This window comes from Sparus aurata, chromosome 8, assembly GCF_900880675.1.
Source record: "Sparus aurata chromosome 8, fSpaAur1.1, whole genome shotgun sequence".
Lineage (NCBI taxonomy): Eukaryota > Metazoa > Chordata > Actinopteri > Spariformes > Sparidae > Sparus > Sparus aurata.
In genome coordinates this window covers 419,310-436,361 of record NC_044194.1, presented here as the reverse complement: position 1 = coordinate 436,361, position 17,052 = coordinate 419,310, and the positions used below count along the sequence as shown (strand labels likewise).

Genomic DNA, 17,052 nt, shown 5'->3' with positions numbered 1-17,052 from the left:
TTGACAACAAGTACTGCCGTAAATGTATAACACATTTTTTGTCTTTACTCACAATGCTAACTTAACACATTATATCTAAATTTCTGCCTATAAACTACTAAAAGCTAAAGAAAGAGTTAGCCTTAGCTAACATGGCTAATGTTAGCCCAGCCACCGTAGCCAGTCTGACTAATCGATAGCAGAAACTTTGAGCTAACCAATTATGGCATTTTATGGATCATGTTCACTAATAAGCATGATACATTATGCCACAATGGTTAATGTCCTGCGAAGTAGATTTTATATGAATATTGTATTATTGTGTTATTGTGTTCTCCTAATAATGAAAACCTGTCACTAAGTATTGTTTTGTTGGTTGGCTCAAAGTTTCTGCTATCGATTAGTCTGACTGGCTACGGTGGCTGGGCTAACATTAGCCATATTAGCTAAGGCTAGCTCTTTCTAGTTTATAGGCAGAAATTTAGACATATTACTTTACTATCATATCGCAAGAGTCCCACGTGTAATTACTGTCTATATGCTGACATCCCAACAACATAACATACATACGTTCCTTTACTTACGGTAATGTGTTAAGTTAGCATTGTCAATAAAAACACAAAAAAATGTCTTATTTTATTTTCCCGATAGTGACCGCAGTTCTATACACTATCCCTGCACATACCGTTCAGTGTCTGTGGAATCACAGCGGTATAATAGCAGCATACCACTCCGAGAATCTGTTTGTCAGTCTGGGGATCGGTATCTGCCGCTGAGCAGCGATCGACATACCTTCAGCCACTTTTGGATCTCGGCACTACTGGAAAAAGGTGAAGAAGAAAAACGTCCAGTGTCAGTGGTCACGTCTTCTTCCTTGATGTTTTTTTTAAATAAATTATACTCTGAATTTATTTGGAACCGGTGGTTATTTACCTAAAAGGAACACCTGCACTCGGCGTTTAAAGGAGACCAGGCGGTTAATTGAATCTCGGCTATTATTTGGTAATTTACAGTAGGCTACTTCTTTGTCCCCGTGGAGAAAGTCCCCAGACTCCCTTAACAAATGTGTCAGTTTAGTGAGTTGTTGAGTTGGAGACACTTTATAAACTCTGTGAAACTCTGTCTCTGACTCATTCTGCATTATTTGGACCTTCTTGTTCATTCAGCAAATGTTCTACATGAACTTCTTTCTGTCTTTGAGTAGAAACATGGAGTCTGTCTGTCCCAGTGATGGACGGGTCATGATTGTTACCTGTGCGTCCCTCTGCCACAGTCTGCCTGGAGGTGTGTCCGGCTCTGACGGTGGTGACCACCACCCTGTACAGAGCTCCAGGTCTCAGAGAGTGGAAGCTGATGCTGGTGGTGTCGGCCTCCACGCTTTGGTTCTTGATGACGCTGCTGTCGTGGACCAGCAGGACACGGTACGAGTCCAGGTCTCCGGAGGCTCGTTCCCAGGTGGTCTGCAGGCTGTCGGTGGAGCCGCCGTTAGAGACCTGCAGCCTGGTGACCTGAGCCGGAGCTGACAGAGACCAGAGAGAAAGGACAGCTGAGACACTGAGTGCACCTGGTCCTGGTGACCGGGACAGACATCTTGTTTCACAGTGAGTCCTGCATGCTATTAATAAATCACTAAATAATTCAGACGAACCGGTCAGGGCGGTCACAGAGGCAGAACTCGTCAGGTTGCCGCTGTTGGTTGTCACGGTGACGGTGTACAGGCGTCCTGAGGTGAGGCTGTTGAAGGTGCACTCTCTGACCTCCAAGCTGAGGCTCCTTTGAGCCACGACGGTGGCGAGGTCCGCCTGTCTGAGGACCACAGTGAAGCCGTCCCATTCACCGGGCGGCTGAGTCCACTGCACGCTCACGCTGCTTTCATCAGTGTGACGGAGGAGCAGCGGCTGCACGGCGCCGGGGGCTGCACAGATGAGACGCGTTATGACAAACACATTCTGATATATTTTTAAAATGACTAGTATTTCATTCTCATCTGCAAGCGTGAACTCTTTCTTCTCTCTGAGTAACAAGAAGCTGTCAAAGTCAAACTGACCCAGTCGTCCCAGGCAGCGGGCCGTGTTACTCAGCGTGCCGCTGTGAGCCGTGACCTCGGCCTCGTAGAGTCGTCCCGGCACCAGAGCGAGGCTGAGGCCGGAGAACGTGAGCTGTGTGCTCAGTTTACTGACGGTCCGATTCACCAGAACCACGGAGCCGTCCCTCAGAAGGACACTGTAGTTCTCCCAGTGTCCTCTGGGGGGCGACCAGCTGAGCCTCAGGGTCCTGCCGTCAGCGAGAGGAGACATGAGGAGCGACGAGGCGGGCTCAGGGACTGCAACAGGACACACGGACATCAGCACGAAACACTGAATTCATCTCAAACACTAAGCTCTGTGATTGGTGGTCTGTCGGTCAGATACAGGTGAGTCTGGCTACCTGTCCTCCCTCTGCTACAGCTGTCGGAGCTCCGTCCTCCAGCTGAGCTCCTCACACACAGCTGGTAGCTACATCCAGGCGTCAGACCCTCAAACACCACCTGGGTGATGTTGGGAGGCAGCCGGCGCTCCTGGGGGGTCGAGCCCAGAGCCGACAGTGTCACCAGGTAGAGGTCGACGCCCCCTGCAGGTGACAGCCAGGAGGCGTGCAGGTGGTCTGAGCTGCCATTGTTGTCCAGGACCAGGTGCAACACGACGGCTGGGACTGAGAAGGAGAATCACTCGGACTTACTTCATTTAATCTTCTCTTTTTACTTCACACAGAATTATTGTCGTAACATCTACCTGTGACGGCCCGTTCGGAGGCGGAGCTCTGCAGGCCAGCAGCCTCTGTTACCACGGTGACGGTGTACAGGGTCCCGGGCTGCAGGCCGTCCAGCCGAGTGGAGGTTACGGTGTTTTGTAGAGTGATGTTCTTCAGCAGAACCCCATCCTGATCTGACAGCAGAACCCTGAACTGCTCAGTTCTGCCTGGACCGGCCTGCCAGGAAACGCCAAGGCTGTCTGAGGACGAGGAGGTCAACTGGAGGCCTTGGACAGGTGACGGAGCTGGACGAGGGACGCAAGAATACAGTTTATAGGAGGTGACAGACAGTTGAATAATAATGAATTTAGGGCACAGGTGTCCTCTACAGGTGTGTCTCACCTGCAGCTGTGAGGTGTAGACAGGTGTCTGTGTGTCTCACCTGCAGCTGTGAGGTGTAGACAGGTGTCTGTGTGTCTCACCTGCAGCTGTGAGGTGTAGACAGGTGTCTGTGTGTCTCACCTGCAGCTGTGAGGTGTAGACAGGTGTCTGTGTGTCTCACCTGCAGCTGTGAGGTGTAGACAGGTGTCTGTGTGTCTCACCTGCAGCTGTGAGGTGTAGACAGGTGTCTGTGTGTCTCACCTGCAGCTGTGAGGTGTAGACAGGTGTCTGTGTGTCTCACCTGTAGCAGCTGAGGTGTAGACAGGTGTCTGTGTGTCTCACCTGTAGCAGCTGAGGTGTAGACAGGTGTCTGTGTGTCTCACCTGTAGCAGCTGAGGTGTAGACAGGTGTCTGTGTGTCTCACCTGCAGCTGTGAGGTGTAGACAGGTGTCTGTGTGTCTCACCTGTAGCAGCTGAGGTGTAGACAGGTGTCTGTGTGTCTCACCTGTAGCTGTGAGGTGTAGACAGGTGTCTGTGTGTCTCACCTGCAGCTGTAAGGTGTAGACAGGTGTCTGTGTGTCTCACCTGTAGCAGCTGAGGTGTAGACAGGTGTCTGTGTGCCTCACCTGTAGCTGTGAGGTGTAGACAGGTGTCTGTGTGTCTCACCTGTAGCAGCTGAGGTGTAGACAGGTGTCTGTGTGTCTCACCTGTAGCAGCTGAGGTGTAGACAGGTGTCTGTGTGTCTCACCTGCAGCAGCTGAGGTGTAGACAGGTGTCTGTGTGTCTCACCTGTAGCAGCTGAGGTGTAGACAGGTGTCTGCGTGTCTCACCTGCAGCTGTGAGGTGTAGACAGGTGTCTGTGTGTCTCACCTGTAGCAGCTGAGGTGTAGACAGGTGTCTGTGTGTCTCACCTGTAGCAGCTGAGGTGTAGACAGGTGTCTGCGTGTCTCACCTGTAGCAGCTGAGGTGTAGACAGGTGTCTGTGTGTCTCACCTGTAGCAGCTGAGGTGTAGACAGGTGTCTGTGTGTCTCACCTGTAGCAGCTGAGGTGTAGACAGGTGTCTGTGTGTCTCACCTGTAGCAGCTGAGGTGTAGACAGGTGTCTGTGTGTCTCACCTGCAGCAGCTGAGGTGTAGACAGGTGTCTGTGTGTCTCACCTGTAGCAGCTGAGGTGTAGACAGGTGTCTGTGTGTCTCACCTGTAGCAGCTGAGGTGTAGACAGGTGTCTGTGTGTCTCACCTGTAGCAGCTGAGGTGTAGACAGGTGGGGCGCTCTTGTCTCCGGCTGTAGCCACCAGGCTGATGATGTACAGAGTGCCGGGGACCAGGGAGCTGAATCCTGACTGGGGGGCAGCAGAGTCCATGATTCTGGTCCTAAGGGTGGATCTGGCGCTGGAGTCCTCCAGAGTCACATCGTACCAGTCCACATGACCCGCAGAACGAGACCAGAACACCTGCAGACCTGAAGAACTGCTGTGAGCCTGAACAGGGTCCAGCTGCACATCAAAGCTATCTGGACTGACCGGGTCTGAAGCCGAGGAGACAGAAAACAAAGGAGACAGAAGAGACAACATGAGCTGACCCTTCAGAATAAAAGCTTTCCTACTCCCATTGTATCAGATTAAAGGAGTAGTCCATCCAGAAAGTAACACTCATCTCAGGTGAAGTGTGGTGGTCCACAGAACAGTTCTGGAGCTTCACAGCATTCTGCTGAACAACTGAAGCAGCTGAGACTTGATTTAAACATCAGATGTCTCCAAACAGCTCGTCTGTGTCTAACAGGTTAACATTAGGTGTGTGTGTGTGTGTGCATGTGTGCATGTGTGCATGCGTGTGTGCATGTGTGTGTGTGTGCATGCGTGTGTGCATGTGTGCATGCGTGTGTGTTTGTGTGTGTGTGTGTGTGTGTGTGTGTGTGTGTGTGTGTGTGTTTGTGTGTGTGTGTATCCTGTGTTTGTGCTCCAGCAGAGATGGAGGAGGTTGATACGATTGTTTCAGCTGCTTAAAGAATGAAAGGTTTTCGTGGAGCGGCGGCCAGTCCGGACAGGAAACAGAATAAAACAGAGGGTGGAGCAGGACGAGGACGAGGACGAGGACGAGGACGAGGACGAGGACGAGGACGAGGACGAGGACGAGGAGCTCCGTGCTGAACTCTGGCCTGTTGTTACTGATTCACTGCTTCCTGCTGCAGCTCAGCGGTCCCCCCGAGGACAACATGGCAGACTGGAGCAGCCTGAAGTGGGGAACTCATATGATCCCCTCTGAGGATCAATAAAGTGTCAACTTACACTATAATTATCATCATCTACCAGCTGACACGGGAGCCTTTAGAGGGACAAATCATTAATGAGCATATTAACATAATGAGTAATCAGTGATGCCCAGGATCTTCTGGGTTTCACAGGATCTTCTCAGGATCTTCTCACCTGTGCGGACTGATGCGTTGCTCTTCTCTCCGTCCGTCTTAGACATCACCGTCAGATGGTACAGGGTCCCGGGCTGCAGACCGGTCAGGTGACAGGTGAAGGACGGTCCAATCAGCTCGCAGTCGGTGGATTGATCATCAGTCATCAGGCTGAAGTTACAGGACGGACCGGTCGAGGTCAACGTCACGTTCACAGAGTCTGAGCGGCTGCTCATCTCCGTCATGTTCACAGAGCAGCGGGGAGCCTCAGTGGACTGCACCTGAAGCAGGAAGTGACATCACCACAGGTGAGAACAGCACCCCAACAGTAATTAAGACTCTACAGAGGGCAAAGCGCCTGGTGAGCAACAAGGACAACAACATCCTTTTGTGTTTGTGTTTTTCAAGACAAAACACCTGAGGCGGAAAGTTGTAACAGAACCAACACAAGAACAAACACAATAATCACAAGAAGCCCTGTGGGGCAGTGATGGCCGACGCTAGAGAGCCTCGGCTCTCATGATGAAGGCGCTGCTGTCTGACGCAGACTCCGAGCTGTGACCAACATGTGGAACTTTAAAGACTCAAACATGAAACATGAACAGGTCGGAGACACTCTGACACGTGTGTGTTCTCTCTATGTATGTATTTCTGTAGTTATTGAGCCTCAGACATCTGCCTGTCGCCCTGATCGAGTCTAAGAAACACTGACTCACCTCGTTTACGCTCCAAAATAAAGCGAGTATCAAACATCCGAACATCGCGGCCTCTGGTTTAAATCTGTCCGCTCAGCTGAAGGAGAAGAAACGAGGAACAACAGAGCCGACATCCCGAGGACAGACAGAGTCAAAAGACCCGCACGGTGTTCAAGACCAGACTCCTTCTACATCTTCATCATCTTCATCATTATCATCATCCTCATCATCATAGCTGGCAGCCTGCTGTCAGCCGCTGGAGTCAAAGCGAGCTGCCTGCTGTCACACATGGAAGCAGGACTGTTTCCATCAGCTTCAGACCCTCACCACACCCGCCTTCCTTCCTGCCCGCCTCCACTTTCTCGGACGACCTTTAACATCAAACTGAGCTTTATCCATCAGAGCAGCAGCAGCCATTGTTGTGCCCCAGTAAGAGTTATCCAATCAGGAAGCAGCCTCAGATCAGGGCCAGAAGCTAACACTAATGATAGAAGAGCTCAGAAGAAGCACTTTAATGTGGATCAGTGAACCTTCAGATCCACCTGGTAAACAGGTGAAGGCTCACAGCCTCCTCACACACACACACACACACACACAGACACACACAGACACACACACACACACAGACACACACACACACACACGCTCTCTCTCTCTCTCTCACTCCCCTGCAGTTGGTCAGCTGATCGATTCATCATCATCAGGAACAATCGATCACTGATTATAGACTTTCACTGCTCACAGTGAGCTGGACATCTTTAACTCATGTCATTGTTAACACCTCATTGTGGGTCCTCGTCTCTGATTGGTCCAGCCAATCAGAGACATCAGAGATGTGAGGGTCTGAAGCTGGACCTGAACCATCAGCTCCATCAGCTCCAGACCTTCTTCTTCTTCTTCTTCTTCTTCTTCTTCTTCTTCTTCTTCTTGTGTTTCTGTGTGTGATGAAGCGGTTGGCTGCTCTTGTGTAGCGTCTTCAATGTGAACAGAAGTTTCTGTTCCTGTTCACTCACTGCTATTTTTATTATTAAATGAACCTGAAAAACCACAATCTCTCTACATGAAGTCTGGGTGGAGTGCGGCTGGAGGTTTGAACTGAAACTGCCAGTGGAGACAACGTGTCCCACATTTCTCTTCATTAGACAATTCAACTCCAGATACATCACTGAGACAAGCAGCAGCTCTGAGCTCGGCTACATGCTAACATCAACATGCTAGCATGCTGATGTTCGGCAGGTATAATGTTTCTCATGTTCACCATCTTAGTGTAGCATGTTAGCATGCTAACATTAGTTTATAAGCCAATTATCAGTAAACATAACAGCTTATCGGAACTCATGTAAACAATGAGCGCCGAGGTTTCTTTGATTAACATCAAACTCAACATGAATCAGCTGCTCACTGTGTGTGTGTGTGTGTGTGTGTGTGTGTTTAATTTTCTGTTTCATCTAAAAACACTGTGATATGTCACTGAATCATGATGTAAGAGACACATTCAGAGACGCAGAAGTGAAGCAGCAGAATACTCACAGGTGTAGTCGTGGTTTCAGGTGTAGTCGTGGTTTCAGGTGTAGTCGTGGTTTCAGGTGTAGTCGTGGTTTCAGGTGTAGTCGTGGTTTCAGGTGTAGTCGAGGTTTCAGGTGTAGTCGTGGTTTCAGGTGTAGTCGTGGTTTCAGGTGTAGTTGAGGTTTCAGGTGTAGTTGAGGTTTCAGGTGTAGTTGAGGTTTCAGGTGTAGTCGTGGTTTCAGGTGTAGTTGTGGTTTCAGGTGTAGTCGTGGTTTCAGGTGTAGTTGTGGTTTCAGGTGTAGTCGTGGTTTCAGGTGTAGTCGTGGTTTCAGGTGTAGTCGTGGTTTCAGGTGTAGTCGTGGTTTCAGGTGTAGTTGTGGTTTCAGGTGTAGTTGAGGTTTCAGGTGTAGTTGTGGTTTCAGGTGTAGTCGGAGGAGGAGCTGTGGTTGTTCTGCTGCCTGTCGTAGCTGCAAGTGGGGTTGTACTGTTGGTGGTGGTGGGTGGAGTGGTTTTGATGGTTGTTGTCGTCGCAGTCTCATTTATTGTGGATGGCACAGGTGTAGTTACAGGTGTGGTTGCAGGTTTTGTTGTAGGTTGTGTTTTAGGACTGGTGGGTGGGGCTGTTGGAGCAGAGCTGGTGATCCTCCCTGTGGACATCACCCCAGCTGTTGGAGATGTGGGTGGAGCTCCTTCAGTGGTTGTGCTGCCTGAGAGTTTTGCATGAATAGAGAGCTGCAGCGTCGATCTAACTGCAGGTGGAGGCTGTGAGGTCGTAGGCTGGACATGGTGGCTGGAGTGTGGATGTGTCTCCATGGCTGATGTAGCCGTCACAGGTGTAGCTATGGTGGAGGCAGGTGGAGGGGAACTCCTGCTGTGGGATGTCTCTGTGTCAGGAGTTGAATGTGTCCAATCAGAATGAGCCGATAAAAAAATAGCAGCTTTAGAGGTGACGTCAGAGGTGACGTCAGAGGTGATGTCAGAGGTGATGTCAGTGGTGATGTCAGTGGTGATGTCAGTGGTGATGTCAGAGGTGACGTCGGAGGTGACGTTGGAGGTAACGTTGGAGGTAACGTTGGAGGTAACGTTGGAGGTAACGTTGCAGGTGACGTTGCAGATAACGTTGGAGGTAACGTTGGAGGTGTCCCTGGTGGTGGTCTCTGATGAGGACCATAGGACATCAGAGGACAGCAGCGGGACTGTCTGAGTCTCTGGTTCACTTCCTGTCCAGGTGAAGTGGCCGTGCTCTGTGGTGGTCTGGTCACCTGTCCGGAGCTCAGGTGTGTTTGTACCTGATGAGGCGACTGTGAGCAGCTTAGCTGTGACCACGGCCGGACTGGAAGACACAACATGGCTGCTGCTTAAAGCTGACAGCTGTGTGACTGGCAGGGACACATCAGGACTAAACTCTGACCTCCTGGTTCGAGCTCCGATGACGTCATTCATGGACGTTGAAGCTCTGCTGGTGACTGAAGGGTGGAGCTGTGAGGTGGAGGCCTGTCGGGTGGTGCGGTGGGTCTTTACTCCGTGTGATGACTGTTGGTTAGTGACAGTCATGGCAGGACTCCTGATAGAGTGGATGGTGCTGGACAGGCCCACTGGTTTATGTGTGGAGGAATAAAAGATGGTGGAGATGTGAGTGGTGTCTGAAAAACAAAGAGAAAAACGTCAGTGACACGATATTAAAGTGACAGAACGAGGATGTGATGACACCCTGGGCATCTGCTGCGTGAACACACGTGGGTCAGACGGTTCAAATGTTTAAATTAGGGTTGGAAGGTTGAAGTTACCTGTCTGCCTGCCTATACACCTGTCTGTCTGTGGTTCCACCAGGCTTATTCATGCTAGCTTGACAGCGCTGAGTGCTAACTATAGTGCTGTTTGTTGTTTACGTTCATGGCGATGATACGAGGTGTTTTCAGCAGCATCTGTGCATCTGAAGAAGCTGATTCGGCCAGTAATGTTAATTTGAATTGTACTCAGCACTAAATTATGAAAAGTAACTGAGTAGATTATATAGTGTATAGTGTACTAAAAGTATAAGTAACCACAAAAAATTACTTAATTACAATCAACTGAGTAGAAGTATTTAGTTACTTCCACCCCTGGCTATAGTCCCTCTTGAACACCACAGTTATCTGGATACAGACACATTTACATTTTGGACATTTATCAGTCGCTTCTCTCCAAAGTGACTCACAGTAATTCATACATTCACACACTGATGGTGGCGGCTGCCATGCAAGCTGCCATCATCACATCAGGAGCAATTATGGGTTCAGTTTCTTGCCCGAGGACACTTCAACATGCAGACCAGGGGAATCAAACCAGCGACCTTCTGATAACAATGCTGCCTCTACCCCTGAGCCACAGCCGCCCACACACATGAGCTGGTGTTACAGTAATCTGGATACTGTGACAGGAAAAGCTGTTGATGTGTTTCCTGAACCAGCAGACAGCAGAAACAATGTGAGGAGGGAAGTCTGCTCTGACCGTCGGCCATCTTCACCTCCCCTCATTAACACTTCCTGTCACGCTGCCTCATGTTCACCATCTTAGGTTACTGTGTTATCATGCTGACATTAGTTTATTTGCATTAAACACAGAGAACAGCTGAGGCTGATGGGAATGGTGTTTTCGCTGGAAAGAAGCTGAAGCTTTAAACAGACGCTTCGTTACAGCTCATTAACTGAGACGTTCTCCAATCTGTCCACTGGATCCTTCACTACAGGTCAGACGGGCTGAACCTGGTCCAGCTGTGCTACAGTGCTGTTCTGACTTATTTTTTGGTGGCGAGCAGGAAATCACACATCTTTGGGGTCACTAATACATCACCAGCAACTACGTCTTTAATCACAAATGTTGGGACCCACCGATGAAGTCATTCATTGTGGATTTCATAATGGACTCTGAACTGAACTCAGTGTCCCAGAATTCCCCATTCTTCACACCTAGGTGCAAAATTCAGCTTTGAGCTACTATTGGTCAGAGTGACAGCCCCCCCTCTGATCAGATAGTCAAACTCCAGCTCCTTCCTTGTTCTCTCTCTTACTTGACACCCTCTACTCCTTCGACTTCTTATCCTCAAGCTCTCCTCTCCATCTCCCTCCACGGGGCTGCCTGCCCTCAAGATCGCTTCTCCTGGTCTAACAGATGCTGAGAGCCGCAAGCTGCATCTGCAGCAGGCCCAAAGATCTTCTGCTCACTGCAGCAACACGAGGTCCTGCCAGTATTCCAGATCAACCACACCAGCAGCTGATGATCGTACAGAACGAGGACATGATGACACCTCGGGCATCTGCTGTGTGAACACGTGTGAATGATGCGTCACACTAACCCCAACCCTAACCATCCTCTCCAACCTGGCATCACGTCTTTCACACACACACACACACACACACACAGACACACACACACATATAATATAATGTAATAATTAAGAAACGATTATATGTTGAGTTCAGTTTCACGCCGTTCTTTCTTTATATTTGGTAAAGGGCAGTTCTTCCTCGGCAATGACCAAGGCTGTGTTAAACTTAAACATTAATTCAGCTCCTCAGCGTGCTGATTAACAGCCACCTGCCTTCTAAATGCAGCTGACAGCAGAGTTGCATTTCATTGGAGGACAGGTCATGGCATATTTTACACCTCAGACTGTCACTGTGTTTGACCAGTGTGTTATGTTTTAACTGTGTAGTGCCGGGATCATCCCAATGGTCCCACATTTCTAGGACGTTTTCAAAATGAGGTCTTGTGTTCCTACATTTCCCTTCAATTTAAGCCTGATCCTCCCACAAGATTTTTTGGAAGCACTTTATAGTAAAGGAATGAATGAGTATTTAAATTTTGATCAGCAGCAGCAGAAATCGTCACAATCAGTCATTACAAGAAAAAATTAAATTGGCTGATCGAAAAGGGTTTCGGCTGAAGCAGACCTTATAGATGCTGACCGCTTGTTTTCATTTCTTAAGTCAGACAAACAAAACAAAATAAGAACAAATACTCATATGGTATATACATGTAATACAATTATATGCTACATAAATGCATATACATACCTACATACACATACATACATACATACATACATACATACATATTTATATACATACGCACATGTACTTACGAACATAAATATGTACATACATAATGTACCTATGTAACTTACGCGTCTACACACAAACAAATATCAAACAAAACAGACAAAAAAGAAATCTTATAATATTCTATATTTTTCAAATATGTTATTTTTAAATGGACAACACTTTTAGGCTCTTTAGTATCCACTGGTAAACTATTCCAGTTTCACTCCATAGACTGACATGCACATACTTTTCAATGTGGTACGAAAACTCTGTTGTTTTAAGTTCCTTCTTCCTCTTCGGTTGTACCCTCCGTCTCTATCCCCAAATATTTTTTAAATATTTCCAGGAAGTAAATTCTGCCTTGCTTTATACAAAATGTGTACAATTTTGCAGTCAACCAGGTCTTTGAACTTCAATGCCCTTGATTTTAGAAACAATGCATTGGTGTGTTCGTAGTACCCCATATTGTGCACTATTCTTAAAGCTCGCTTTTGTGCGGGCTTATAAGTTCCCAACTACTTATGGATGGTTACTATAAAGTGCTTCCAAGTTTTCTCAAAATGTTCCGACATTTCTCAGATTGTGTTTGCTTGAATGGCTGCTATTCATGGAAGCTTGATCCCTGGAAACCGTGGAGAAAAGGTTTTAGTTGTTCAGAACTTCCATGAGGAGGACCATACCCACCCCCAGGATGAAGCCATGGTCAGCAGAGCTCAATTCCAACAAGATGTTGTGGCTCAAGTGAGGCAGGATCCAAAGGTGCCAGTGAGACGAGTTTACAAGAATTACAGAATTTGTGCGACATCGTCAGACAGTCCAAGGAGGAGGTGATAGACCACTGGCAGAGAGAGGCGATGCACCCCCATGACGGTGACGCAAGTGGAGAATCTTAGAGGCCGAACTGGTCCGACTGAAGGGACAGTATAATTATGGCAATCGAAATATCGAGTCCTACGGGAGTGCTGTCAGCCACTGTGTTGTGGAGGCTGTTTAGAGTGGCCCTGCTTGTGGAAATGTGCTGTTCCCTGGCATCATTTTGACATGTCCTAAAAGCGAAGCTCCTTATAGTAAATTGAGCTTTGTATTTTTTTTGTTAGTCTTCAAAGGACATCACTTGCAGAGTGCCTGTTCCTGGCACATAAAAGGTTGAAAAGTACTACAGCCCTTTCCAGTTTTAAGTGAACTGTCCTTTATGTGCCAAAAGCACTCACCTAGAGAGGGTAGCGCCGTAGACTTGATGACACTGACAGGTTGACACAGAGGAGTTTTCAAATAGGCATCCTCCTGCCTTAACGTTTCCTCCATGAGCCTATGACGCCAAGCATCCCAGGAGCAGCCCTCTCTATGCCACCCCGGCTTTCCAGATTTACTGATGCACTGCAAACTATGGTTTGTGTCCAGTTGTTGCGCTTCATTCGACTGATCTGACCGGAAATTAGTCAATGTGAGGCCTCTGTGCTACTTAGTTTAGTTTGCTTATTTAAAAGGACAATGTGCACTTACATTTAATGTTTGCAATAAACAAAGAGATGGGCACACCAGATTGAGCTAAATGGTACATTCACCTGTAGTCCATTGCTACTGGATAATAGGTTGGGTGTAATTCGCTACCAAATTGGGAGAAAGGTGGATAAAATCTGATACAAATTTATGAAAAAGGAAATTTGGGAATATAGGACTGGGGGAACACAGGTCTGTGGGAACATAGGGCCATGGGAACATAGGTCCGTGGGAACATAGGTCTGTGAGAAAATAGGTCTATGGGAAAATTGGGCTGTGGGAACATAGGTCTGTGGGAACATAGGTCTGTGGGAACACAGGTCTGTGGGAACATAGACCTGTGGGAACATAGGTCTGTGGGAACATAGGGCCATGGGAACATAGGTCTGTAGGAAAATAGGTCTGTGGGAAAATAGGGCCGTGGGAACATAGGTCCGTGGGAACATAGGGCCGTGGGAACATAGGTCTGTGGGAACACAGGTCTGTGGGAACATAGACCTGTGGGAACATAGGTCTGTGGAAAAATAGGGCCATGGGAACATAGGTCTGTGGGAACACAGCTCTGTGGGAACATAGGTCTGTGGGAACATAGGGCCATGGGAACATAGGTCTGTGGGAAAATAGGTCTGTGGGAAAATAGGGCCGTGGGAACATAGGTCTGTGGGAACATAGGTCTCTGGGAACATAGGGTCGTGGGAATATAGGTCTGTGGGAACATAGGGCCTTGGGAACATAGAGCTGTGGGAACATAGTGCTGTAGGAACATAGGGCCGTGGGAACATAGGGCCATAGGAACATAGGGCCATGGGAACATAGGGCCATAGGAACATAGGTTTGTGGGAACATAGGGCCGTGGGAACATAGGGCCGTGGGAACAGGGTTAGATTTAGAGTAACCCTAACTGTGCAGCATTACCTGCAAATCTCGTGTTCCCCACATGTTGTGAGTATTGACTGCAGAATCTGCAGTTCATGGAATTCGGCTCTCTGAGACTTTAACTGGTCAAATTCACACAGCCATTCTTCACCAAAACAACATTTTCTCTAGGGAGATAATCTTTTCTATTGCTTTTTAAATTTCGTTTGCATCACCACACACGGTGGAATAGTTTCCCCTTTTCCATCATACATTTTATACATAGATTGGTAATGTTACTGTTATATTTATTTAATTTAGCTGGTGTTAAATATGTTCTCACTGTCCATTTAAACTGTAACAATCTCAATCTAGTGTTGACTGAATGGGAGTGAGCCTTTGTGCATATTGTTCCCAGTCCTCTGGGCACATCTCTTTCCAGGTCTTTACTCCAGAAGTTTTTTTTCACATCTGAATCTGAAGTTTCTGATAATTCCACATTAATACATCACACAGCTCTGAAATAGCACCTTTGATTAAATTGTCCTTAGACATCAGTTTTTCCAAGCTGGATGTTAAGGGTTTGGTTATAAGATTTGGACTTGTCCCGATAAAAGCTCTGAGTTGGAGACATTTAAAAAAAAAGTTTTTTATCTATGTCATACTTGTGTTTAATTTCTTCAAATGACACTATGCTAACTGAACTGGTCCGATGCGAGTCCTGAATCTTTTCTAATCCCTTTGATGCTCATGTTCTAAATATGGCGTCTGCTCTCACTGGAGTAAAGTGTTGAGTTCCCACACTGGACTGTACTGACACAAAATTTTAGGTTCTTTAATACATTTTTTCACATCAAACCACACCATTATCATATTTTTAACAATTAGATTAATAGTTTGTTTCATCAAATTCGACAATGCATCTGAATATAAGTACAGGTGCAGAGGCAAACTTAAACCCTCCGATTCCATTTCTGTCCATTATGGACTATCCCTTGTTGCGAAGTAAAACTTGATGGTCCTTAGTTGTACCGCCCAATAACACCGGGTTACATTTGGACTTTTTAAGCCCCCCTTACTATACGGTACATAAAGACATGACAGGGGAACTCTGGCACGGTTATCAGACCATGTAAATTCTGTGAATAACCTTATTTTCTGAAAAAAAAATCATCAGGTGCAGGTACTGGAATGTTCTGAAATACATATAATATTTGAGGGAGTATATTAATTTTTATAATCTTTATTGTGCCAATCAATGATAGAGGCAGGGGAATCCACCTTAAGGGCTGCTGTAGCTCAGCGGGTAGAGCAGGTTGGCTAGTGATCAGTAGTAGAGATGCACCGATCGATCGGCAACCGATCGCAATCGGCCGATAATGCCCCTATCGGTTTTGATCGGAGTTCTCAAAATAGATCACATCAGGCCGATCAGATGACGTTTAAGTATAAGACAGTGCATTAACTGCATGCCGGGAGGAAATTTCATGGCCGCCGTTGCCCCGCACTTTGGCCTTGATGCCCCGTGAAAAAAAAACTGATCGTACGGCCACAGTGGCCTCTGTGCCCCTGGCCCAGTTAGCGTAGCGGGCTTGCCCTGAATTACAGCCAGCTGAGTGCACAGTAGTCACTCACAGTAACTTCAGTGAGTCCGCGGTTCACGCAGGTGGAGTCTCATCATCACGATGATCTCACGTGAAAGCCTCTCAAACAGCAGCAACGTCTCAAAACAGAAGAACGAAACTTACAGCACAGCGAGCGAGCGCAGCCGGTTTTACATGATACGTAACTGACTTATGTGGTAGGATTTAGTCCGGTAAAGTTGAAAATATATTCACATATTCGAACTTCCCGGATCAATAACTCATAAGTGAAACCTTGTTAAAACACAAACGACGGCTCTTTTCTACTGTAGTGAGGAAGACAACGAGCTACAACTGTATTTTCATCAAAACCAGCGTCTGGACATTAACTCTGGTCTGCATGGTCAGCCAGCTGTGAGACGAGGGCGCAGGGACCGTCTACAAAGTGCAACACTGAAAAGAGAAACTACAAAAAATATTCAATAACTTCAGTATTATTCAGAGTGTAGTGCCACCAAAATCACTCCACACATCAGTGGTCTCCTGCTGGTTATTCTACATTTTTTTGTTTGGAAAAAATGTGCTTTGCCATAATTTTGGGGAATTTCTATTTGGAGAAATATTCAGTAACACTAATATTCAGTGTGGTGTCACAAAAATCACCTCACTCTAACCCTACTTAACAAAAACTACTTTCTAATGTAACTTTAACTTGATTTTGGTATAAAAAAATGTTTTAATACACAATCCATGTCTTATTATAAATTAGGATGTCATGGTATCAGTCTGAAAGGTAAATCAACACATTTTCTCAGTGGCCTTTGTGCCCTGTCATGTGGTCTTGGTGCCCCTAAAATGACAAAATTCCCACCCTGACTGCATTCCCACTAGTAAGCTACAGTTACTCTGTGTAAGCTGAGTCCAAGTTGTCTCTAAGAGTCTCTAGAGTGTGAAATATTGCACATTGCCTCAGCCTGCAATAAAACGATGGTCAATTCATGATACTTTCTCATCTCCTAATTTTTATACCTAATAATACAATGTCAATGTTGTGTAAGAAGAATCATTAATTAAATATATGAAAGTTACACAAGACAACAATATAGAAACATTTATGGATTTGACGCTGTGATCGGTGATCGGCAATATCGGGATCGGCAGATACTGCTTTTGGTGATCGGTGATCGGCCCCAAAAATCCTGATCGGTGCATCTCTAATCAGTAGGTCGCTGGTTCAAATCCCAGCTCCGGGCTGAGCAGAGCTGTATGTCGAAGTGTCCTTGAGCAAGATACTGAACCCCCAAATTGCTCTGCCATCAGTGAGGGCCCTGTGATAAG

General features: G+C 47.0%; 1 protein-coding gene across 4 annotated transcripts in view; it reads right to left on the bottom strand.

Moving 5' to 3' along the window:
* Positions 1 to 17,052, bottom strand: part of LOC115587179 (receptor-type tyrosine-protein phosphatase beta-like) — a 45,303-nt gene that overhangs the window by 5,747 nt on the left and 22,504 nt on the right. The window contains exons 3-10 of one of the 4 annotated variants that reach the window (XM_030426842.1): positions 7,737 to 9,337; positions 5,516 to 5,774; positions 4,330 to 4,617; positions 2,751 to 3,014; positions 2,407 to 2,670; positions 2,027 to 2,302; positions 1,628 to 1,894; positions 1,232 to 1,498 (exon numbers count right to left, since the gene is read on the bottom strand). In XM_030426842.1, the coding sequence (XP_030282702.1) occupies positions 1,232 to 1,498; positions 1,628 to 1,894; positions 2,027 to 2,302; positions 2,407 to 2,670; positions 2,751 to 3,014; positions 4,330 to 4,617; positions 5,516 to 5,774; positions 7,737 to 9,337 (3,486 nt within the window). Of the gene's footprint in view, positions 1 to 1,231; positions 1,499 to 1,627; positions 1,895 to 2,026; positions 2,303 to 2,406; positions 2,671 to 2,750; positions 3,015 to 4,329; positions 4,618 to 5,515; positions 5,775 to 6,209; positions 6,535 to 7,718; positions 9,338 to 17,052 lie in introns of those variants that run through there. The other 3 variants (XM_030426841.1, XM_030426844.1, XM_030426843.1) reach the window with 3 other exon arrangements.